This window comes from Ambystoma mexicanum, chromosome 3p (genome assembly GCF_040938575.1).
Source record: "Ambystoma mexicanum isolate Mex_15411 chromosome 3p, UKY_AmexF1_1, whole genome shotgun sequence".
NCBI lineage: Eukaryota > Metazoa > Chordata > Amphibia > Caudata > Ambystomatidae > Ambystoma > Ambystoma mexicanum.
Genome location: NC_090925.1, coordinates 986,375,444 through 986,401,642, shown reverse-complemented (window position 1 = coordinate 986,401,642; position 26,199 = coordinate 986,375,444). Strand labels below are relative to the sequence as shown.

At 47.6% G+C, this 26,199-nt stretch overlaps 1 protein-coding gene across 1 annotated transcript in view; it reads right to left on the bottom strand.

Annotated features, from left to right (window-relative positions):
* The window catches only part of TOP1 (DNA topoisomerase I), a 690,967-nt gene that overhangs the window by 82,315 nt on the left and 582,453 nt on the right, over positions 1 to 26,199 (bottom strand). The window contains exon 18 of the mRNA XM_069652271.1: positions 19,514 to 19,641. Within this exon, the coding sequence (XP_069508372.1) occupies positions 19,514 to 19,641 (128 nt within the window). The remainder of the gene's footprint in view (positions 1 to 19,513; positions 19,642 to 26,199) is intronic.

Here is a 26,199-nt window from a genome sequence, read left to right as displayed (position 1 = left end):
GCGAGTCCGTAAAACCAATTGGTCTTTATGGATGACAACGAAGGAGTCCTGCAATGACAAGGATTGGATCTCGCTGACTCTTCTTATTTAAGGAGATAGCCACTAAGAAAGACGTTTTATAGGTAATGTCTAAGGGTAGCCTGTTGCAACGACTCGATGCGGGGTCCCATGAGTTTTGCTAGTACTATGTTTAGATCCCAACCAGGCGAGAGGGGATGGGGTGGTTAGAGACTGGAGGATGGATTCCTTTCACTCCCTCCATGAAAGCTTCGATGACTGGCACTTTCCACCATGAGATCTTACTTTGAGAGGTGGTGTATGCGGATAAAGCGGCTAGGTGGACTTTAAGAGAATTAAAGACCAACCCTGAATCCAACAGGTGGAGCATGTAAGTAAGAATGTGCGATGGCATACACTCTATGGGGTTGATCTGTTTAGATTGACACCAAATGACGAATATCTTCCACTTGTGGAAATAGCAGTGTCTGGTGTTTGGTTTCCGCGCTTCCTTTAGGATGTCCATACACAGTTGTGGAAGATTAAGGTGTCTGAACTCAGGAGCCATGTTGCAAAGTTCAAAGAGTGAGGTTGACCTGGTACCACATTTGTCTCGCCCACATAGGAGCAACTAGGATGAGTGTCATCTATTCCGTGTGCATTTTGTTCACTATCCAGCTGATTAATGGAGTCGGGGAAAGCGTAAGCAAATATCCCTGACCAGTTCATCCATAGGTCATTCCCCTTGGAGTGTGGCTGGGGGATCGTGGATGCGAAGTCTGGGCATTGCTTGTTTTTTTCTTGTAGCGAACAAGTCTAGACAGGGGTATCCCCAAAGAGAGAAGATATGCTCTACGACGTCTGTGTAGTTTCCACTCGTGCTCTTCTGGTAGAGGGTCTCTGCTGAGAGAGTCCGCTAGTGTGTTCAGTATCCCTGGAACATGTTGGGAGGACAGGGACATCCCTCGCCTGAGTGCCCACTTCCATATTTTCTGTGCCAGCTTGGACAGATTTGGAGAGAGTGTACCTCCCTGCTTGTTGACATAGAACATTGTGGTGGTGCCGTCTGTTAGGACTTGTACCGACAGGTTCGTCAGGTGTTCTTTGAAGGCCTGTAGGGCCTTGAGGACTGCCAATAACTCAACGTTTGTGTTTCTGTGCAGTCACTTATGATCACAGGCCGTGGGCCGTGTGGTGAAGGTAGTGCCCCCCCCCAACCTGGAAAGGGACGCGTCCGTTGTGACGACTGCTTGTGCTTCCAGTTCGTGGAAGGGTTTCCCCTCGAGTAGATTTTCCCTTGACCGCTATCGCAAGTTCTGAACCAGTGTTGGCAGAACAACCACTAGATCGTCCCACTGACCACTTGCCTGAGACCATTGCTTCGCCAACCATTCCTGCATTGGTCGCATGCGTAGGCACGCATAGGGGACTAGGTAAATGCATGATGCCATCATACCTAGCAGGCGCATTGCTTTGCGTATTCTTATCCGGGGACCGGCTTGATACTGGGGTATTTGCTTAAGCATATTTTGCACTCTTTCCATGGATGTGTAGGCTAAGCCTGTTTTTCTATCTAATACAGCTCCTAGGAATTGATTTGATGCGTTTGGCATCAGACTTGACTTTCTCGTTTATCGAGAAGCCCAAGGGAAGAGAAGGTCTATTGTTCTTTGCGTGTTTACTTTGCAAAGATGGTAGTTTTCTCCCGTGATCAGCCAGTCGTCGAGGTAAGGGTACACTGGGATTGACTCCCTGCGTAGGTGCACTGCCACCACCAGTACCTTGGTGAACACCCTTGGAGCAGAGGTTATTCTGAAGGGCACCACCTTGAACTGATAATGTTGGTTTGCTACTTTGAACCGTAAGAATCTTCTGTGCGCTGGGAACATTGAGATATGAAAATAGGCATCTTTCATGTCCAATGTTGCCATGTAATCTCCCTTTTTAACAGAGGGATTACTTCTTGTAGCGTCATGCGAAATTTTTGTGGTTTTACAAATTTGTTTGCAGGGCGCAGGTCTCGTACCGGGCGCATGGTCAGATCTTTTTTTGGAACAAGGAAGTAAGTGGAATAAATACCCTTGTTCACCTTTGTGGCACGACCTCAATGGCGTCTTTGAGGAGTAGAGCTTCCACCTCTTCTAGCAGGATAAGTTGTTCCTCCTGCGATGGTTTCTTTTGGTGCAGGGGGAGGTTTGACGGTCTTCCTTGAAGCTCTATACAATAACTCCCCGTCACCGTTGACAACACCCATTCATCCGATGTTATACCCTCCCATGCGTGGGTGAAAAAAGATATTCGTCCCGACTGGGGAAGCATGGGAGGGAACCCGTAGCGGGGCGTCATTGCTTAGAGGGTGTCCCTCCACCTCTGGTGTGGGAGCCTCTCCCTCTTTTTCGCAGGCCCTGCGCTGATCCCTGGGGTAACCCAGGGTTGCTTGTTGATTGATGTTCCAAGAGGAACCTTGGTTTTGGTTGTATCCGGTTCCTCTCTGCGCGTTTTGCCCCCGAAAACGACAAAAATTACTACCACCTCTTTGGCCTGGTTGTTTATTAGTCAGTTGGCCAAGGGATTTAAGGGTCTCATACTCATCCTTGGCAGACTTGAGAGCATCTTCAACTGCCTTTCCAAATCAACAGAAGCCCTGCAAGGACAACTTCTCCCTTTGAGTTGGTGGGACCAATCAACTCGACACTAAGCCACCTGAATACCATTCTCGGAGCTGGTTGTATTTTCCTCAGAGTGCTGCAGGAAACCGAATAACCAGGGAGCGGGACACCAGTTTGTGTGCTTTTACTAGAGCTACCAGAATTTAAGAATTGCCAAGTGCCAGCTTTGACCAGTCCCAGTGCAGGAGTCACCTGACGTCCTCCCTCTTGTCCCCACGACTGAGGCTGACGAACAGCGAGATCTGCAGGAACAGAAGTCTTCAGCTGAATCCTTTTCTTCATTGTAAGGTACTGTGAAAACCAGACGAGAGAACTTGCCTCTCACTGCGAAAGTGCTTGGAACTTCGCAACTTGCAGGCCTAGTCAGGTTGTGACCCAACATATGATTCTTTCTTTTACGAACTACTTCTGAGAACTTTAGCAAAGACTTTTCCATTTCACTACCAGAACTGCTTTATCCTATACAAGACTTTAGCCCATTGACTTTGGCCTAACCTATTGCACTGAATTGACTCCTCTGGTGAACTCGAAGTATTTGCACTGTCTAAGAGTAACTCATCTTTATTAACCTATGCCTTTTTGCCCCTCCTTCAAAGTAGTTTAAATACATCAGAACCGTACAGTGTAAAGTACAGAAGAATATTGTGCGATATAGATTGCCTCCTTCTAGTGAATGTTTTATAACTGACTGAAATAAATTAATAAGTGTTTTACCAAGAAACGTTGAGTGTAAGTTTTTGAATAGTTGTGATTGTACACCTCTGTAACATCCTTACAGCTCACATTCCTTCTTGAGATAAGCCTGGCTGCTCAGCTCCGCTATCAAAAACTGTAGTATAGACTTATACTAAAGGTTGGTTTTACTTACACCTCTAGTCGGTTGTGTGTAGTGGTCCAAAAGGGTACTGCATACAAATTCTGGCCAACAGGGACACATTACTGGGGATTAATCACACCAGGGAATTGGGGGCCTATTTGCAGCTAATTTCCCTCCTCTAGTGACTGGCTTGAGGGGCGACCTGGAAAAGTGGAGGAAACTGGGACGGCTAAACGCTCTGAAGATGGTCTGCCTCCCTAGATTTTTATACGTGTTCCAGATGCTCCTGATCCGGCTCCCCGAGTCCATTTTTCTTGAGGTGAAGGGGTTGATGCTGAAGTTCCTATGGGATGGCAAAAAAGCGAGCAGCAGCATACAATATCCTTACACCGCCCAAAGAAGATGGGGTGAAGGGGGGGGAGGGGATTTCCCAACCTGAAAAAGTATTATGAAGCGTCACAGCTGAGGGTCTGACCTGGACAATAACCTAGCCCCTGCCACAATAGCGGAATGGCTGTGGGTGTCGAGAAGGAAGCTCCTATGTAGGGTCAGGGACCACCCGATTTTGGGCATCATATGGGAGGTGTGGTGGGAGCGGGTTGACATGCAAGGAGTGACCATATGGCCATCCCCATTGAGTCATATGGGCACCAGGGGTCTGGGAGTTTAGCCCCAATCCCGACAGGTTCTAAACCTGGTTCGAGGCAAGATGGAAGAGGGTAAGTCAGCTATGGAAAGGAGACACTTATTTCAATCACCGACATGGAAGGAAAAATGGGGATGGTCCCCTCTGGATCTTCCACTACCTTCAGTTAAAGGGAGTCCTCACGGATGAGAAATGGAGGGAGAGGATTCAGAGAGACCTCACCCCCTTTGAAGAGCTCCTAGACAAATGGTGGGGAACAAAGGGCCTGATCTCGGCTATGTATGGTGCACTGGTGGAGGCTGGGAAGGGGTCAACTGAAAAACTGACGGGAATATGGGAGAGACGTGGGTGTGGATATAGACCATGAACCTTGGTGGAGAATATATAAAAGGGCCTCGCAGATTTACATTGCCAGCCAGTATAAATTACATGCAATTAAGCTGCTTCACAGATGGCAATATGACCCAGTCAGGCTCTCAATGTTCCAATCGGCTAGCCCGGGATGTTGGCGCCTGTGTGGGGAGCGGGCTGATTATTGGCACATGTGGTGGGGCTCTCCCCGAATTAAGGTGTTCTGGGATGAAGTCTTGGGTTGGATACAGGACCTCGATGGGGTTCACCAGGTAAAAACTCTGATTATATTTGGGCTACAGGAAATACAAGGGGAATTCATGAAGTTGACGGGCTTGCTGCCCCCCCCCCTCTACTGTGCGCAAGAGGCTGTCTATTTATGCAATGGAAAAGCTCCAAAATACCGGGGGAAGAGGAGTGGATCCACGTTGCCATACAATGGATAGGATAACTGCAGCGCTTCATGGGAAAACAGTGCCACATGAAATAAAGTTGGGGGAATTCATGGCAAAATATGTGAATTAGACCAAAAGGAATGGACAGTGAGAATGACCAACGGGGAGTTTGCCATTGAACGGTTTAACCCCCTCTAGGTAGTACTCAAGCAGACGGGAGATTACCGCAAACTGATGGACGCCTCCTGCAAGGCGGCCAAAGTAAAAACTTGAAGATCAAACAATGGGAAGACTCCTTACACGCCACTACTGTACTTTATGTGGACTTATTTTACGCAGAAGACTCCGTTCAATGGGGGCGAGGGGTTGAAACCAGTATTGGGTTAGTGTGTGAAGCTGGGGTGGGGGATTTATGGTTTCTGATGTTTTAAAACTGCAATAAAGAAAGTTTAAAAACAAAAAACATGAAAAAACCGGCATGTGTGCCAATGACTAATTCAGTGACGTGCGAATGTGCAATCTGACCAAAATAATGGACACAGAACGTTATGTTATGTTGAATTATATTTATACCCACACTATAAAAAACTGAATGCATAACTCACGGTTTATCTGTCTAGTAATGATTATTTGTGTATAGTTTAAAGGAGGAGCAAATCGAGAATTGATTGTCAGTATTGCTTACTGGCCTTGTAATGGGTTAACTGCAGCAAATTGTGACGATTATACATAGACAACCCACAACCTGTATGCTGGCTAGTGATATCTAAAGCGCTTTAATAATAGGCAAAATAATATCGCTCATTTCGTGGACTTAATCTCGTGAGCGTTCTTTGATAAATAAAAGCACTTGTTACATTGCAGACTATTGATATTTTCTTTAAAAAAATAATGATTTCCTATCCTATTTAGGACAAGAAAGAAAATGTAGGTGCTGAGAGAGGATGTGTGCGTTTATCTTCCTGGTTCTGCGTTAAGTAACGTTATGGCGTGGGTGATGACTGGGCATGTTTGTCTACGCCAGCCACGAACGTCATGAAAATAGGTGGAGCATATCGTTTTGTCTAATGTCAGCTTCAGGGGTGGGCAATCTGTATTCTTGCAGCAAGCGCACTTGAACTTAGGGCGATGCATCAACAGATCAGATTAGCACAAGATGGCCACGCCCAACCAGTTGTTTACGCATGTGTAAAAGTGAGGAAAACTAAGGAAAGATGCATAGGAAAATATTTGAAGACAGATTACAGTATGCTTAAAAATACACACCCGAACGATCGGGACAATTTTTTTAGCGAACCTCCCCTTTAATGCTAGCTTGTGCCCAGCCAAAGGGTGTTTGCGTATGGAGTACCTGTGCTTCCGCCTCTGAAAGGGAGAGATTTAAAATTTCAGATTTAGTATGACTGATTTTTAAACACGCCACTGAACCATAATCCTTCAATTCACGCTCAATTGAGGTCAGTTTTTCCCTGATCCGTTATACACAACATATCGTCCGGATAAACCATCTTTTTATGCGGTATCCCAAACAATCCCGGAAATGTCTTCAGCATGACAAGAATTTCGCCACAAATGTCTCAAGACAGATGGCATAAAGGGATGGTGACATCGGGCATCCCTGTTTGGTCCCTCTATGAAGTTTAATCAGGGGGGCCGGGGGAGGGTGGTGAAGTTGGCCATTTATCGAAAGACTGGCTAATAGTGATTTATAGTTTACTTTCTCTATAATTGTCAGGCCAAAGCCCATCTTTGTTAGTGTTAAAAGAAGAAAATCCCACTCCACCCGATCAAATGGCTTTTCACCATTGAGGCAGAGTAAAACCGCAGGCGTGCCCTTTTTCCAAAATGTGACCTGTTCTTCTGATATCATGGGTCTGCCTTTGTTTAATTAAACTGGATTCATCTGGGTGTATGATTGCTGGAAGTAAGCTCTCGAGCCCATTAGCCAATATCTTGGGATAGATTTTTGTGTCAATGTTAATAAGGGGCGATATGATCCACATCTACCAGAGCCCTTCCAAGGTTTTGGAAAGAGAATAATTTTTGCCTCATCCATTGTAGGAGAAATGTGCCTAGACTTTGCAAATGAATTGTATACATTTACCAATTTCGGGATCAGTATCTTTCAATAAGACTTATAAAACTGGGCAGTGGAGCCATCTGGGCCTGGAGAAATCCTAAATACTCCTTCCGAGTTGATATCCCCCTCGCCCGATCCTCTGTTGCTTTACGAGGAAGAGAAATCGTTTGTAAATATGCCCTCTGTTTTTCTTGATCTGTGCAATCCGACCGATACAATTCGGAATAAAAAGTGTGAAATTGCGAGATAATTTGTGATGTTTCTGTAACTGATTCAAAAGATAGGATTTGAATGGATTGAATAGTTTGAGAGGCTATCCTCTGACGCAGTTATCTAGCTAGCAGACGGTCCGCCTCGTTTGTTTTCACATAATATTTTTGTCTGAGGTAGAATAATGATTTTTCCGCTCTTCTTGCTCGGACTAAGTTCAATTTACCAGCCACCATTTGATAAGCTTTTAGGATCAAGGGACTGGTATTGGTTTCCATTTTCCTCGTTATTTGCTTTAACGCCTCCCCTAATTCTATTTCTAAGGTTATTTGTTTACGCCTGTATGCCTCTTCAGGTATAAGCACACCATGAAGCATTGCATTTAATGCATCCCACATTAATTGTTGCATTTAAGCTCGAAGAAATCAATCTTGCCTTCTATTTTATTTCAAACTACTGTGTCTCCCAAGAGTTCTGATGGGAAGCGCTAGGCTCATACCCTCTGAATCACCAAATCCATGTGTAGATCTAGGATAAGGGGTGCATGATCTCAGAGGGATCAGAAAGGCAAGAGATTTGTGTAAGCAATCCCAAAAGTGGCTTCAAAACCCAGATATAATCGTTTCGCGAGAAGGTCTGGTGGACATGTGAGTAAAAACATGCATCTGCCATCCTGCCTATTCAATGCTGGCCATACATCTACCAAAGTTAAGCTTGCAAATTTAAGTTAAGGCCTTTGATGCGCCCAATTGCGTGGAGTAGGTGGATGCGCCGAGATCTCAGGACGATCGCAAGCCAAATTTAGGTCACCCATGAGAGTTATTTCCCCTTTCCTGAAGGCCTCTAATGAAGCGATAGTTGATATTAAAAACCCTTCCTGACCCATATTAGGAGCATATATTGAAGCAACAGTGACCTTCCTAGGACCTTCAGCCAATACGATAATACGTACCGACCCCCTTTGAGTATTTCAGTACGAAGCACCTTGATATGCGACACTGAGCCAATCGCTATCATTACCCGAGACACCTTGCTTTCTGCATTTGTCGGTTTCACCACCGAATATCGTTGGAGACAAAGCTTTCTGTCAATCGTATACGAGTCTCTTGGAGCGCCACAAAGTCAGGTTGGTAACGCCCCAAGAGTGCTCCCAACTTTGTGTTTTGCCGGGGGCATTCAGGCCCCGAATGTTAAGCGATAAGCACTTCAATGGAAAAGCGTTAAAAATAAAGACAGCATACCCACAATGCAGACAAAACATTTTATTTTTTCAAAGACCCACACATACATCATACAGTAGACCCCCCCACAATAGATAATTAGCCGATTCCAATACATACCCTTCCACCCCCCCATTAGCCCTTCTAAATCCCAAAACAGTCCCCTGGAGTGAATCACGGTAGCTAACATTATCCAGAGCACAAGAGCCCCGCTGTGAGGCAACATTAACCCCAGGGCAATGTGCAGGACAACCTAATACCCCATCTGTTACCTTAACAGGACAAATCCGAAGGTGTGCTCCGTGTCCCACTCTTAATATGCCTTATTTTCGTCATTGATCCATCTGCACAGCCGGTGCCTTCCTTGACGACCCCCTATTCTGATGGAGGTTTGGTGAGCGGGCCCAAGTCTTGATTTCCACTGTGTTTCAACCTATCATTTCTGCTGCGGTGGGTTACTGTTGACCATTCCCATGGCTTACGTTGTTGGGCTCCGCGATCTCTGCAGGACCTTCCAGTTCTTGGTCAATTTGGAGTAATACCATACCAGCTTCCATTGAAGTTATCCACTGGTCTACCATCAAGGGGAAAGGTCAGGCTAAAGAGAAACGTTCACCAATAATCCATTCCTCTGGTTTGATGTGTCCCAACCACCGGCTGCATCTCATGCTTTTTTGCAGGGTGATCTGTGAGATCTATAAAGCGTTGGTGTTAAGCAAGATTGTATGCAGTAACCCTGTGGGAGACTACACCAGTCTTGTCCTCTTGGTATTAGCCAACCCAACTATTGGTATAGATCTGTACTACACAATTTGGTAGAGTGACTGAGCAGCCAGGCTTCTCAAGAGGGGTCCATGTGAGCTGTTGCATTGAAATCCACAAATACAGGTATACAGATAACACTCCAGGTTTTCTAGTAAAATAATGTATTTAACTTGGTTTTAAATATGCCTTCTTTAAAAAGGGCAATAGGCAACAATAAAAATACACTTCATAACACTTCCTCAGAATCAATATAAGTAGATATTCGTTAGATTCTTCATACACACTTCCTACACCCGGAGTCGACTTCAATTATAGGACAGTATTGGCATTTATATATCACTTTTTGTACTTGGTAAAATTCTGAGGTTGTGGAAAAGGTTAGGGAAGGAAAACGGTGAACAGGTTCTCAGAGCATGTGAGCACTTTCCAATCTCCCAATGAAGATCTTTCCCAGAAATACAAGTTAAACCTATGCACCACCTATGAGGGACAGTTAGAATCAAAGTCAATGGGTTAGAAGACTCTGCAGGGAGCCAGGACAGCCAAAGTCAAAGTCAATTTGAACAACGTCTATTGAGCTGAGGCGCTTCCTCAAATAGCACAAAGTCTTACCTAGGTTTAGAGAGTTTGTAAAGAAATCACTGTTGGGCCACAAGCCGTTAGGCTTGTGAAAGACAGAGCCGAGATGAACTCTGCAAAAAGCAGCTACTGCAAGTCACAAGTAAGATAAGGAACAAGTTACTTACCATTAACTGTCCTCCAGCATGGGTCTGGCATGGATTCACATGCTCATGAATATATCCCGTCAGGCTGGGAATCCTCAGCAAAGAAAGAAAATCAGTTTTAGTTTCGTGTCTAACAACCAGTCACTGGTCTCAGGGTGATACTGCCCCCAGCCAATGACTGCCCTCTACCTAATCCCCTCTGGCAGCCATCTTCAGATTTGGTAGCACGTAAAGTGGCATTAGGACCAAGAGAAGAGTCACAGATGGGTAGGCGGGAGGGTTCGCATGTGAATCCATGCCAGACCCATGCTGGAGAACAGTTACAGGTAAGTAACTTGTTCCTTCTCCAGCATGGGGTCTGGCATGGATTCACATGCTCATGAATAAATACATAGCAGTATACACATGCTCAACCACGGGAGGTGGCAAGGCTCAATATTGAGCATATCAACATCTCAATATTAAGCATTGTTAGGCAGAAACCTGTGCAGTTCCCTTAGGGACAACTGCAAAAAGTTTAAGACTACAGGAGTAAGCAGTAAACCCAATTGGTAGCAGTCCACACCACCCAGAGTTACCTGGTAGCTGTGGCTGAGCAGTCAGACTTCTCTCAAGAGTTAGGCAGTATATAGAGTATACACAATAGGGCAAAGAAATACAGTAGCACAAGCAAACACTGACCAGAGCTTTGGTATTAAAAGTATATTTATTTAAAACACTTTATGGAAATACACTGGCACTAATATATCAAGCAAGTTCAAACACAGTCACTAAGTATATACACCTCCCTAATTAACTATTCGACAAGTCTAGGTTAAGACACCACTTATTTCGCAAAACAGAGGTGAGCGCGTAACCTTAGATGACACTCCAATTTGTTAAAAAGGGAGAGAAAAGGCAGAGTATGGAAATAACAGTACCAACACTTAAGAAACCACAGCAAGTCAAGAAAGGCAGGGTCTACTGTAGAGCCAAAGTTCATAGGCCGGGCCCACTCTTGGAGAGAGCAAGGCCAAATGTGCCCAAGATCACACAGTGGAAATGCACTCAAAGTATTAGCAGGAAAAGTTCAAAAGAGGTTGGACCAGTTCAGAAAGGCAAAGTTAGAAGGTCTGGAGGCCAACCCAGTTGGACAATCATGGATTTACGGGACACCTTGGACAGTCCGTTGCAAGGGAGGCCAGGCGGGACACAGTACCTGAAATGGTGAGAAAGCTCTAGCGGTGGCAGTTGTTCCTGGCACTGGGTGCAAGTCGTGGCTTCGACCAGAGGAAGAGATGATCGACGAGGAAGAAAGCTCGAGGTCGTTGCACTGCCAGGGAAGAAAGCAGCCTCAGTTTTCCCGATTAAAAGGTACGACTCTTTTATTCGCGGTCAGTGGTGAAGAGTGGCTATCTGGCCGCCGGGGTGCTTGGCACGGGGAGATTCCACCACGAGATGTCCTGGAAGGCGAAAAAGGCGAACTGGTTGGTCCCACCAGCTCAAAGGGAAGAAGACTCTCCTGGAAGAAGATCTCCTCTGTCATCGGGGAAGTGGTGAGTTCTTACAGCAGGGCTCCACCGGTGGCGTCGTCGTAGATGGCTCAGCTTCTCTCCTCTTCGGATTCTTTAGGTCCTGTGGTGACTTCTGAAGTTCCAGTCCCCAAAGCCCTGCTTTTATGCAGAAAACCCCCCATTCATCAGCCTAGCTGTCACTCAAACATGCCAAGTGGTGAGCCGGGCGGCTCACCACTAGGCCAATCACACAAGAGTATGACTTGAGTTGCCAAGGCAACTCAGTCCAGGGTGCCTAATCCCCCTCCCACACATCCTGTAGACCCCAGAGTGGCACCATTTGGTGGGCTTCTGTGTAGAATCCCGCCAAAAAAGTGGAACAAAGGGCTCGACTTGGGTTAGAGTTTCAGAGGCGAACAAACACCATTTTAAAACAGAGTCCTGGCAAAAAGACCCAACCGGGGAATAAATACCCAGCGGTATCTTTAACATTGCACCAAAAAAGTGGTGCGTTTAAAATCAATGGGAAAATCCAGGTGGAATATTCCGCGTAGTATCCACTGCCACCAGCCAGAAACTCGACAAGGGGGGACTGGACAGTGCCCCCTTGGAAAACAGACCCAGGGGCAATCGAATTACCCCTACCAGTACTTCCACAATATGATGGTTTGTACTGGTTCTGTTCACAATTTGAGACTAGTAAAGCCAATGGTGACTTTACATGCCCTGGGAGACAGTAGTCAGTCCCAGGATATGGAGTCTATGTTTGGGGGTCACTATGACTCCCCTGTGTTACTGCACTGAGGGTGCTGTGTAACACACCAAAAACACATGAAGCCCTATGGAGTAAAAGACCCCATAGCCCATAAACACATACAAAGTCAAAAGGATATCTCAAATCATGTCTAAGAGTGGGAGAAAGAGTCTCACTCTTAGCAGGAGAAAAAAATAAACCCCAAAAATCCAGCGAAGCTGCTGGGGGACTCACTAGGTTTGGGAAATTAGCCTCAGAGAATTCTTCCTAACAAGCATCTCTTACCTCATCATCAGGCTCACCTTGAAGCGAACAGGTTGCGCAACATTGCTTGGCCGACTCTGGACGACTCCCTGTAATCCCAGTCGACGCAGTAGAATTTTGTGAAGGTGTGCGCCGACCTCCACGTAGCAGCCCTGCAGATGTCCAGTAGGGGCACACCAGACAGGAACGCCATAGTAGCAGGGATCGCTCTGGTTGAATGGGCTCTCGGACGGCCAGGCAACGGTCAGTTTGCCAACCGGTGACAATGGGTGATGCAGCCGGAGAACCACCTGGAAATGGAAGGCTTGGAGAGGGCCTTCCCTTGGTTCACAGCGCCAAAGTTCACAAACAGCTGTGATGTCTTTCGAAAAAACTTTGTGCTGTCCACGTAGAACTTCAGCGCTCTAGCCACATCCAGCGAGTGCAAAGTCCTCTCAGCCGGCAACAAAGGAGACGGGATGTAAACAGGCAACAGCAAGGGCTCGTTGAGATGCATGTCCGACGGCATCTTGGGCATGAAGGAGGCGTGTGTCCGCAGCACCACCCGTGGAATGTCACGTAAGGTGGTTTACAAGCGAGAGCCTTCTCTCCCACTCGTGCGGAGGCGATGGCTACAAGAAACGCTGTCTTCAACGACAAACTTCAGCAGCGCCGAATGCATAGGCTCGAACGGGGGACCCATGAGCCTAGTCAGCACCACATTGAGGTCCCACGCCGGGGCCTTCACCGGAAGGAACGAACGGGAAAGTCCTGTAATGAATTCCTTAACCAGGCGGTGTGACCACAACGACGACCGCCGCGGAGTTCTGGTGTAGCGGCAAATAGCCGCCGGATGAACCTTGATAGAAGCCTGGGCCAACCCTGCCTTGGCCAGCGACAGCAAATATGGCAGCACCTGCGGGGCCGTAATCCATAGAGGGTCGAGCTTCTGTGCACAGCACCAGACGGCGACCTTCTTCCACTTATGGCCGTAGCATTTCAGTGTCGACGAAGCCCTGGCCTTGGCAAGCACCTCCTTGCAGTCCGCCGGGAGATTGTATCCACCAAACTCTAGCGCTGCAGGAGCAAGGCCTGCAAGTTCAGCAACCCTGGGTCGTGGTGCAGAATCGCACCTCCTTCCCTGGCGAGAAGATCTGCGTCCGCCAGAGGCTTGACTAGAGGGGACACCGACATGTCCACAAGGTCCGAGTACCATATCTGCCTCGGCCACGCCAGTGCAACGAGGATCATCCTTCACCGGGACCATCTGAGTTTATTGCAGAGTCACAACGGGGGAAATGCATAGAAGAACACGCCGTCCCAGTACATTCCGGAGCCCCAGAGCCTCTTCGGGACGAGTTCTCTTGCACCCTTTTTCAGCATCACTCGTACTTCTAAAAGCAGTTGAGGGATGTGGTTTTCTTGCCTGGCCACTGGTGGAACGCGGGGACACTTCCTTTGGAACTCCAGGGTGTGCGTGGGCCAGGGTGTCCAGCACCCAACGGTCGGTGGAGATGGACTTCCACACGCCGATGAAGTTCGCCAGACTGCCTCCCACCGGGGTGCTCGCGTGGGGGCCAGATGTCATGGCCGGTTTAGTCCTGCTTCGTCGCGGACGACCCACTTTGGGAGCCTTGGCGACAATTTCCTCTGGCTTTGCTGCGGACCCTGTAGGCTTCCTGGGTCGAGGAACAGGATGGTTGACGGTACGAAGAAAAGTTGCCACCGAATCCTTTGGAGGCCACATCCGGAGGACCGAAAGGATGGCCGTCGCTGTTGGTGTGCCCAAGGCACGAGCCGTCTTGATATCTGCCTTGATGGCTTGCAGAGATTCATCCACCATCTTGCCGAACAAGTTACACTGTCGAAGGGCATGTCCAATACCCTTGTCTGGTCGTCTTGATGGAAATTGGTGGCCTTCAGCCAACCATGCCGACGAAGGCAAACGCTGGCGGAAGCCGGTGTCGGCGATGTGTGTGGCCGCCGTGATGGCCTGGTCCGATGCCACCTCGCCTTCCTGTAGGATTTCAAGGGCCTCCGCCCTCTTGTCCGGAAGGAAGTCCAGGAGAGGAGCGATTTTAAACCAAAGTTCCCTGTCGTAGCAGGCCATGATGGCGAGAGCGTTGGCCACCTTAATGGTCGTTGCCGCCGACGACATGACCCCGTCGTCCCATGGTATCTAGCTTCTTTCCCTCGCCGTCCGGTGGGGAAGTGGACGTTGATGCCACCGACCCTGCAGATTTCCTCCTGGCCACCGTAGAGACCAAGTCTGGGACGGCTAAGATCTGAGACACTTCGGTGCAGATTCTGGGACCCTGTATTTCTTGTACGTGTCTTTGCTGGGGCAGAGGATGGGTTCTTCAGGATGGAAAGTCCTTCATCCCAAATGTCGTCCAACAGCAGGATCGAGAGCACAGTCTTCCCTCCTGGCCTCTCAGCGCTGATAAAGGATTCCCTCCTTCTGTTCCTCGGGGTTCAGTTGCAATAGCTCCGAGGCCCTAGAGATCATGGTGTGGAACGAGGCAATCTCGTCGGGTGGAGAAGCCCTGGGTACTGGCACGGGAGGTCTGTTTCGCCACCGTCTCGTCCCTCGGTGGAGGGGATGGAGGTGAAGGATGGTGGGGCTTAGGCGGATGGACCCATGCATCCTTGTCCTGATCTCAAAGCACAGGGTGTGGAGAGCTTGTAGGATGTCTGCCGACATGTCAGTCGGTGGTGGTGGCTGTGACAGGAGCGTCAGCAGTGGCGTGGTGTCCTCCGGTTCCTCACCGCCCTGCCGCCCCCTCGTTGGTTCCCTCGTCCGCCTCCTCGGGGTCCTTCACGTAGGACCTGGCCTTGACGAACTTCTTTTCAATCACTGTCTTGAGGCCAGAGAGCTCCTCCTTCGAGGAGATATCAGAGTCCGGCAGGACTACCGTGCCCCCCCCCCCTTCTTCTCGTCACAGGAGTCTTGGGCAGGAAAGAGGATTCCCTCAGAGTGGGCAGGGAAACTCGTCTTGGGGGTCGTCTCCACTGGACCACATCTGCAGCCTTCGCCAGGGACGCCAACACTCCCTCAATAGATGCCTTAGCCTGGTGCACCTGGGCCTTCACGACCATGGGCGCGCGTCTGAGGCCTTCAAAGGTCTTAGAACACCATTCAGATTTCCTATTGGGAGAAGCATACTCCCGGGGCTCACCCAGCGGCAGGGTCTTCGTCTGCAGCCACTCGGCAAGCCGCTTGCGACGGTCCTTCATGGTGCGTGGCACCATGTCCTTGCAAAACGCACAGGCCACCTCCTCGTGTGAGCGGTCCGAATGAAGGCAAAAAAGGCACAGGGAGTGCCCATCGTCCAGGAAGATGGGCCGCAGCCCGCATCCTGGGCAGATCCTGAACGGAGGCGTCGAGTCTCCTTTATCCTCGGCCAGGTCCACGCCGTGTAGGCCTCCAAGAATCTTCTGGAATCCTCCAAGAAGTGAACTCGACGAAAAAACGCCCTTGAGGGGCGTAGAAAGTTCTGAAAAACCGGTCCCAGTTAGTCGGGAGGATGGATCGATGGAGCTTGAGGCTCGATTGACCGAAAAATAGAGCAAAATTTAGAGGAAAAAAAAATAAACAAAAAATACGCAGTAAAAGCTCAAGAGCTATAGCACGAGGACTCCCAACACTTGAACGTGTGGTAAAAATCTGAAGATGACTGCCAGAGGAGGGGCTTAGGTAGAGGGCATTCATTGGCTGGGGCAGTATGACCCAGAGACCAGTGATTGGTTAGGAGAAAGACAGATCAGAAACAAAAAACTGATTTTTTCTTTACCGAGGATTCCCAGCCTGATGGGGAATATTCATGAGCATGTGAATCCATAGGAATGCAAGCTACAGACAAAAAAGTTAAGTACCCTTTAGTCAAGACAGTAACTTTGGTTTGAAGAGGATCCAGCTGGGTTCTGTTCTGGTTGCAGTCTTGCAGATCCTGGATTCCTGGGCCTCAGTTGTGGGGACAAGAGGGAGGACGGCTGGAGAACTCCTGCACTGCAATTTGAAGGTAGTCGGCGGCTACGGGCACTTCAATTCATCGGCACTTCGCGGTTTCGGCTACCGGCAAATAGGTTGGTTCCACTAAACCAAGGGAAGAAGTTGTCTGTTCCAGGTAGTCTATTCGAAATTGGAGCTTCAGCACTGCAGCAGGGCTTCACCGGGCAGTTCAACAGTCCAGGAGGGTGCAGCAAGCTTCTCTTTCAGATTCCTTCGTCAGATGTTTCTTCCAGTGGTCGACTCTGCCATCAGTCCAAGAAACCTCGCCTTTTATGCAGGTTTCTCCCATTCATGTAGCCTAGCTGCCACTCACGCAGCAGGATGGCTGTCCTGTAAGGACAGCCAGCCAATCAGCACTGGGTGCATTCAGGTAACCAAGGAGGCTAAGGACGGAGTTTCAGGCACCTCCCTTGCTTCCTGCCCTGCCAGACACTGGAGCCAGAGGCGGGTTTCAGCACTGAAGCCTGCCAAAGGCAAAACGAAAAAATGGTCACCCATGGGTACTATACTGCAGCTGTGGGCTCAGCCTGCGGTAAAAAACGCACACCAGCCATTTAAAGTTGTGAGTGTAACACAAAATGTTACACTAGTAAGTAGGAAAAGGGACTACTAAGGAAACCCCCAGTACTTCCAGATAAGATGGGGTGTACTGGACCTGCATAGGAATAACAGGCAAGTAAAGTCAATTTCACTTTACTACTCTACGGAACAGTAGTTCACCCAAGGGAAGGTATTTAAACCTCAGGAGAAATCCAAAGTTCGTCTCTGACACTGCACTGAAGGTGCTGCGCATCACCATAGTCCAGATCAAAAATACGAGAGTGAGAAAAAGGTCACTCAATCCAGGATTAAAATTACAAGTCCTACAGTCCAGCAAAAGAGCTGGGGGTCTCTGGGGTTTAAGGGAATTGGCACAGAAATGAGAATTCTCCCTAACCGTTGGATCTCAGCCCCGTTGTGCATAAGTGTAGATAGTTCCTGTGCTTTCCTCAACATTTGCTCTTTTTGCAGGTAAGAGGAACATGCAGCCAAAAATTCCCACGGGCGCGCCCTCAGATCCGTTCTTTTCAGGCCTGTTCTGTGGAGACCAGTTCCGTCTCATTGCCTGCGATTAGGTCTATGAATATATGAGCGACTGCTTCCTTTAGGTCTGCATCATTGATCGACTCTGGTAGATTTCTTATGCGAATGGATCTAGGTGATCTGATGGGTTATTTAGAACGTGCTTAATACCCAGAGATTTCCAAGCACGGAACCGGGGATCAAACCTGTATTGCTCCGTGTCGTCTTCCTTCCAAAGCGAGCATGTTGCCCCTGAGCAATCCTCCCATTTTCAAGATCTTCACATTGTACCTGCAGTTAGTGTGTTAACCTGGCCAGATCATCAAGAACTAAATCGGTTAGTTTACGTTCCTGTATAGCCTTCTCATTTGTATCGACGCGCTCACCAAGGGATGCAATATCCTTACCAAAATCCGACAAAGTTTGTCCGATTTCCCCTGTAAAAGTGGAAACTTGTTGAAAAGAAGCCATACATTTGTCCTGGAAGCTCCCTTTAGATGCTGCAATGCCTGAAACAACTGCTGGGCTCCTCTTCACAGAGTCGATGCGTTATCTGCTATTGGTACTGTCTGGCCCTGCGCCCACAGTTTTTGTAGCATATTCAGTTTTGTCTGCAGATCAGTAGACTGTCCCGCTGGGGTAGGTTTCCGTTTCCACCCCTAGGCATGTTATCTTATTGGAGAATTACCCTCTGACCCATGATCATTGTATTTAGTTTCAATTCTGGGCACCCTCGAGGACCAAGTCTTACACAGGCATTTGTGTCAAAGGGGGCCAGTTCCAGCCGGTTAAGTAGCTCCTCCGCAAGGATTCGCCGGAGCACCTTTCGCTTACCCAGAGCGGGGGAGTACTAGGACCTGCTAGGCTGCTTATTACCCATTAATGTTGGGCCCAATTTTCATACAATTATGGAAAACTGACAGCCACAAAGTTTCCCAGAAGAAGGCTCCCCACGATTTGCTGAATCTCCATATACGTTTAGGGGGTAGTCCCTTTCCTTGGGCTGAGGCCTACAATTTTCAGTATGTGGCTCTATGTGCAAGGCCACTGTTAATCCCATGGAACAGGAGCCATACTTTTAGGATTAAATCTCTTGCACTGCCGCGTTCGGGATCTGCAGGCAGCGCCCCTCCTGGAGCACGGCCACTTCTTCGTGTATGCCGGCCCTGCTGCTGCCTCCAAACCCTTTTATTGGGATGTGCCTGGCCTGAGTCTCTATCCTCACCGGGGGGCGAATCCGGGCTTCTTAAGCATTTGCCTAGCCAGCTCAAGAGATCGCTAGCCACACCAAACCCGGCACATTTTTCAGGGTTAGTTGTTGCAGGCATCTATTTTCTGCCTCCGGTGCTCCTCTGCTGTCCGCGAGCCTGCAGGGATCCCCTGACTGATTAACACCCTGCTAGATTGCTTTTTTTAGCTGGCCGGGAGCTTTGACACATCTGGATTTTTGGGCACTGGGCGGCACATCTTTAGCTTGCGGCAGCCATCTTGGAATCCTGCACTGGTTATCTTACAGGCAAACAGTTTCCCCAAAATTAGTGAGTTAAGCAAGCTAAGTGAAACAAAGGCTTTACTTGCTTCCCAAGTAAGGCGAGGATTCTAGTCATGGCAAAATACTTCAGATGTCAACTGAACAAAAAATTGCAAGAAAGAAAAAAGGGAGATCAGAACAGTCACTCACTTCAGATATTTTCCTCAGTCCCCAACCCTCAACATTCCAAGCCGAGGCTACGCTAGCATTAGTTTGCATAGCCATCACATACATGAATCCACCCCCTTTAAAATAACTGACAAAGAATGCAATGGCACCCACTAGGTAATGTGTTGCTGCAGTCATCAGCCGTCTAATGAAAGAGCACTCGTTTCACAGCTAAAGGAAAAAGAAAATTTAACCCACTGCTCCCGAGAAGCAACTTGCAAGTGGGTGGGTGGCAGGGAGAAATTAAAACATGCTATCACTAACCCAAAGATGAGCCGGGGGCTGGTGGGGTCTGCCACAATCGATCAGCCCTTTGTACCATATTAAAACCCGTCACATCAAAGCCGCTAGTGCAACAAGAAGATTCCAAAATACCTTAGTCTGGAGCGTTAACATTGACTTCTCAAACGTCTTTGGGGGAGCCCTTTGATGGTTACAGAGAACTGCAACAGCTCTGTTGGCACGGTTATAAGACAGAATCTTAGCCGGAACATTGTCTTCAGCTAAAAGTATGAAAAAAATGCAAAATGCTGGAGTAAGACACCAATTTGTTTTCCTTATATTAGGTACGTTACATAGATTTGTATAGCGTACAATGAAACCATCATTTGTAGTCACTTGGAGAATGTCCAGCAGCAAGCAAACCCATCTCAATCTTGCAAAATAAATTAGGAAATCCCTGCAAGGTAAACTGACTTACAAGCATGCACCCTTTTATACCATGTAGATCCATTTAATGGAAATATCGAGTCTTGAAAGAGATTTGTGCACACCAAATACTGCTTAGTAGACGAATGGTAATCACAACAAGGTTAGGCAGAGAAGGCTTGTAAAAGTTTAATTCAATCCTTAAACATCTTGTTAGGGAGTTTTACTAAAGTTCACCTATGGTGGGACTAGACAAGACTCACTCTCCGGTGTACAGGGTTCTAATTCTTAGATTTGGCTTGAACTACTCAAAAGGTTGGGAAGCAATGGCTGAGCAGTCAGGCTTAGTGTAGAAGGGACAAGGGCTGTAGTTACATACAAAGAACTCCGCACTCATAGTCAATAATACACTTACTATTATAAAATGTTTTATTAAAAATACAAGGCAACACAATATAATCACAAGTTAGTAAATGTATTCACATGTATACATTAAGACATGTAAGCATTTCTCAAGGCAATAGTACACTTTGAGGAGTGCAGATTAGTAGTCAGTAGTAAATCAACTATTGTAATCAACATTAATTAACTCTGAGATACTGGTAAGCACTTTAATCTGCCTATACAAGAAATGCAACCCTATCCGGGGATAAGAGTCAGAGTCTGAGGCGGCACTGGGGAACCAGGACCCCTGGACAAACAAAGTAAGGCAGATGCTGTTAAAGTTGTCGAAAATAGTAGGTTTCTTCTGTGTTGCAGGTAAGTAAAATGTTTAGTTAAAAGGTGGTTCAGGGAGGTCAGGTAGACCCCCCCCCCGAAGGATTGTAGAATAAAGGACCAATGTCCTTAGTCCTACGACAACACAGTCGAGTTGTCCAAACCTATGTTTCTCAAAACCCAGGAGTCAGATTCCACAAAGCAAGCAACCAGTGAGTACCTAGGAGTGGGACAGTATCTTTTCTTGAAGAAAGACGACTGCCACCGGCAGGTCCCCAGGTGAGGTGACCGCAGCTCCCGTTTGGATATTTGGCCAGGAGTCTGAAGAAGAAACCTTTGGCCGGAGCATACAGTCAGCTTCTTTGGAGCGGATGCCCAGCAGATCTTCACAATACTGGCTCCTTGGGACTTAACTCAGGCTTTGGTTCTGCAACAGTTGTTACACGGCAGACGTCTCTCGGTTTCTCGGTCCCTGACTTGGAAGGGGGGGGGGGGGGATGTCTCAGAGTGGGAAAGTCACTGGAGGTCCAGCAGGCTGCCCACAAAGTTCTAGCCGAAGCCATGATTCGGAGACAGTGCACAGCAGATTGCTCCAGGGACCGAAGCTGAAACGAAGCCCACTGAACCTATATTCGAAAATGCAAAAACACTGGGTTTTTGCCATTTAAAGATGGCCACCGCCGCTTTTTCATACTAATTGTGCACTGCTACAAAGCCCCAGAAGCCTGCTGCCCCGTGATTGGTTGCCTGTACCTTCTTAGCCAATTGTGGTGCACCGGCAGGCGAAAGCCAGCCCCCGACAAAGTCAACCAAAAAAGGCTCCTTCCTGACTGAGCCTGATCGAGCTTTGACCGCGATTAGAGTCTCCAGTGCTCGAGTAACTCAGGTGAGACTCCAGTGTCCCTCCAAGTCTCCTGCTAACTCACCAACATTCCCTCACCCCTGTAAGCCACCACACAGTGTGCGCCGTTTCTGGTCCTCCCACCACCTCATCAGCTAGGTGCCACCTGCGTTCGATCACGCTGGCCAGGCATGTGACTCTTGCCCACTGTAACATTCACTGATCAGCAGCATGCAAGCCTGTTATAATACGGCTCCGGCTTGCAGTCCCTGTTCGGTGCATCATCCATCTATGAACATTCCCCCCACGTGTCTAAATGTAACACGAGACTGTCCTCCTTAGCGCTATCTACCGTTGCACCGGCATAAAAATGTTTATATATGTATCGCCATGCAAATTCGCACAGCCAGTAACAGCATGCTGTACACGGCATGTGCTAGCTTGCTCAATGCATGTCGCTTAAGCATCTTATAATGGTATTTCATGCCTCCTAACCATGCGTACATAGCCTGTGTTTACATAGTAGCGACTGATTGTATGCAATTACCTATGTTATGACTATGTTCTAGTGCCGCAACTGCTTAGATAGTATGTGCCCAATGCCTGTGTTGCATTGGCTGACTCCCTCAAACTTGGGCGCTAAACTGCCTGCACTATACTACCACTCATGTCATGAATCTGCATTTTCATCTGAACACTTGGATAAGTTATTGTCTCCCCTTGCCTGATTGCAACGCTTCTTTCTAACCTAAGATTGCCTGTATTTAAACTGCCTGATGCTCACCTGCCATTACTGCATATGAATATGCGGCTAACGTCCCTTGTGCCCTCATATTACGGGCTTTAATCAATCTATGACGTGAGCCTGTCTGTCTTGTTGGTATAACATTGTTAACGGGTGGCTAGGGCCTCCATATGTCTGACCGCCCCATCCTTATTGTTCGTGCATTTGGCCCACACTGTTCGGGAATTGGGATTGCGCCATTATTCCTCTCTATATTGAATGAGGCTAGTGCCTCCCCCTGTTTGATTGCTTTGTTCTGCCTCACTGTCTGCCTCGTTATTGCCTGGCCCCCCATTTGCCTGACGCTTAATTGCCAGTACTGTACATTACCACGCAGCCCACGCCCCTCAGTGCAAGGATGTGCCTTGACACAGTCTGCCCTAGGAAAGTACAACTCGTACTTGCCTAGGCACTGATTACCTATCCAAGTGATAGGCTTACCACCCAGACACCCAAGACACACTTGCCACTACTACTTAGCATGTTCCCCTTGTCTACTAGCCAGCTCGCCTGCCGCTTGCTCTTCTTAAGTAGCATCTCACTGCTCAGCATGTCATCGCACTCACCCACCACCATGTACTCCTCTACACCCCACAACAAGTAATCTAGTAGCTCAATGACCCACAACCGACGCCACCTACTTGCAACCCTTGCCCTACTCTTGACAGGAATTTAAGACTCAGAGCTAGATTAGCTAAAATCCATGAGCCTCCTGCCCGCTCTATGTCTACTACACAGACTAAGAAACACGTCAGCCTGGCCTCGGCAAACTACCTTTAAATCTAACCCACCTCAGAACTCAGACCCTAGACTTCCACATAGCCCCCCCAATCAAAGCATAGCTGAAATAACAAGCCCACCACCCTAAAACAACCACTGCGAGTCCCCAGATCAAGGGAGCCCTAATCAACACTAGATCGTTAGTAGCTCACGCAACATAAATTGCAGACCTGATCCTTAAAGAAGATCTTGAACTCCTTGCCATCACTGAGACATGGCTACATCCGGCAGCCGGCCCTATGCTCATGCTACCAGACCCAGATAATTACTCCATCTTGAGACAAGACAGACCCAATTCCAGAGGAGGGGGTGTTGCTATTATCCACAAATGTAGTCTCACCATGAGATTAGATACCCCAATGAATGTCCTCTCATGTGAATTACTCTGTCAAAGTTCCACTTACTAATGCCCAAACACTCAACATCCACTTGATCTACCGTCCCCCTGGCCCAATAGGCACATTTGATGAGGACATGAACATCATTTTGTCTAGTAATCTCAAACGTTCCACACAAGTACTTACTCTTGGGGACTTTAATATGGGCTTCAATGACCCGTCCTACCAGCTTGCCAGTACCACGCTCAATACACTCTCCGAATTAGGATTTACCCAAAGAAGTACTGAGCCCACTCATGCCAAAGGTAGAATACTCTATTGGGTGGCTTACTACAATTGTCTAGCTAATATTACTGCCATCTCACCCCTAGCTTGGACTGACCACCATCTGGTATCTTTCACATTTTCCACTTTCCGACCCCCACCCCTATCCCTACCAGTCACCAGGGCTCCGCCCACACTTACGAGAAATAAAAAGAGCATCATTGGAGAGACTTATCCCGAACCTACTCCCTACACTTAACACTCCGACAACTCTGATCCTGAGACTTTGGTCGAGGAATACAATAAAATCATGTCCACCACGCTGGACCTAATCGCCCCTCTTAAACTTAGATCAAGTAAGCCCAAAACGCACTTGAATAAATGGTTCACGCCATTCCTTAAAAACTTAAGGGAGCAAAAAAAACTGAGGCCACCTGGAAAAAAAACTCCCATCAGCATCCACTAAACTCAAATTTACTAAACTCTCAGCCCCTCTACAAAAAAGAAATGTGCCTAGCAAAACTTACCTCCTTCGACTCCTGCGTATCCCAAGCCAAATCAAATATGAAGGAATTATTTTCCATCCTCAAAGAAATAGAGACCCCTTTAGCACTACCTGATACGAGCTCTAAAGACAAAAATTGGTGTTCAGAGATCCAAAATGCTCTAGCAAACAAGATTCCACCCTACAAAACAAAATTTCTTGCAAAAAAGCCTCCTTGTACGGCCCCTCCCTTCTAATCCTATAGAGAACCCCACTATTATTGAATCCACCCGCTTCAACTTCTCCAAAGTCACCATACTTAAAGTAGAAATAATCATTTTGTCACTGAAACTCTCCAACTGTCAGGGTGATCTGTGCCCCACACAGCTCATTAAGGATGCTGCCCGAGACCTCTCCCCTTCATCACGAAATTAATCAATGCTTCCTTCTCCTCTGGCACTATCCCTACTAATCTAACACAATCTTGGGTACTTCCACTACTAAAAAACCCACACTTGACCCAGCCACACCTACAAATTATAGACCCATCACAACCGTACCATTTCTCCTAAAAATCTTGGACAAGGTTGCCTACGTACAAATACAGAAATACTTGGAAGCACACCACCTATAAGGAGCAAGACAATCAGGCTTCCGTACCCAACATGGGACCGAGACTGATCTCATTGACCTTAAGACACAGGATGATGAGCTTAGAGACAACGGCCAAGCCGCCACTGCCCTCCTCCTCCTCCTCCTCTACGGCATTTGACCTGGTCGATCATTTTGTCCTATGCACCCACCTTAATACATCTGCTCACTTCTCTGCTGAGGCCATCACTTGGATTAGATCATTCCCCTAAACGGTAGAACTATGAGGGTCTTCTCACCCCAGCAGCAGCACACCCTATACCCATCACTTGCGGTGTGCCACAGGGCTCCTGCGTCTCGCCCACACTGTAAAATATTTTTACCAAGCCCCTTTTCGATGATCTGGATCATCTCGGTATCACCTACACCAACTATGCAGATGATACCCAGATCCTCCTTCCGCTTTCTGGGGATTATGGAAAGGATTTGGCCTTGGTGAATAGAGTGTACATCATCCAGGCATGGATGGCCACACATGGACTATGCCTGAATGATGATAAAACTGAACTTATCATCCTGGGCACTACCTCTAGCCTAAAGAAACTAGGCCCCTCTATTCCTCGTTCTTAATTGATGGCAATAGTATCAAAGTAGGACACAAGGTCAAAACATTGGGTTTTTACCTGGACTCAAACTTCTCCTTTAACAGGTGAACTCCTTAGCATCCTCCACAGCCTACCCGTGTAAACTGATCCGTGCAGCCAAACCCTTTCTCTCCGATACTAGCTGCATGACTATTGCCAGAGCCCTTATATTGTCCCGCCTGGACTATTGTAATGCTCTTTATCTTGGGTCCTCCAAAGCCACCACTAGTAAAATACAAACTCTTCAAAATAACGCTCAGAGAGAGACCTTGGGCATCTCCAGAAGAGTCCACATCACACCATATAGTCAACAAAATAACTGGCTCTCTAACAAAGATAACATTTTCTTAAAAACAGTGTCACTTACTCAAATCTGTCAATAACGCTGCTCCTACTTACTTGGTCGACAGATTCTATAGACAGACCTCCGTGAGACCCACCAGAACAGTATACAAAGACTGCCTATCTGTCCCAAACTTCAAACCTGCCACCATAGGGGGCAACAGCTTCCCAGTGAAAGCTGCTAAACTGTGGAACTCCCTACCTCCAACTCTTAGAATGGACCTGCCTTATCAAAAATTCCGATCTGAGGTTGTATTATGGTTGAAAACTTAGGCTTCAACACAATCTGGTGTTAAGTCGTTCGTACTCCACCCCCCCACATACAATGTACCCTCATGTATATACATGTATATTTGTCTATAAGCCTGCTACTACTTTGTGTATGTATATATTCCTGCTGTTGTTGTAACTAAGTTTCGCATATTCATGTAACTGCTGCGCCCTATTACCCGCGGGTATGATCGCGCACTATAAATAAAACAAACAGGATATTGGGAAATTGTAGCCCAGGGCGGTCACAGCTCTTTGAGGGACGCTCTAACTGCAGGTTGTCTCAGGACCTGTTAATCCCACCAGTCCAGGGGAGGAAGTGGTCCTTTCTGGTTCTTCCCTGTCGATCAGAAGAGGA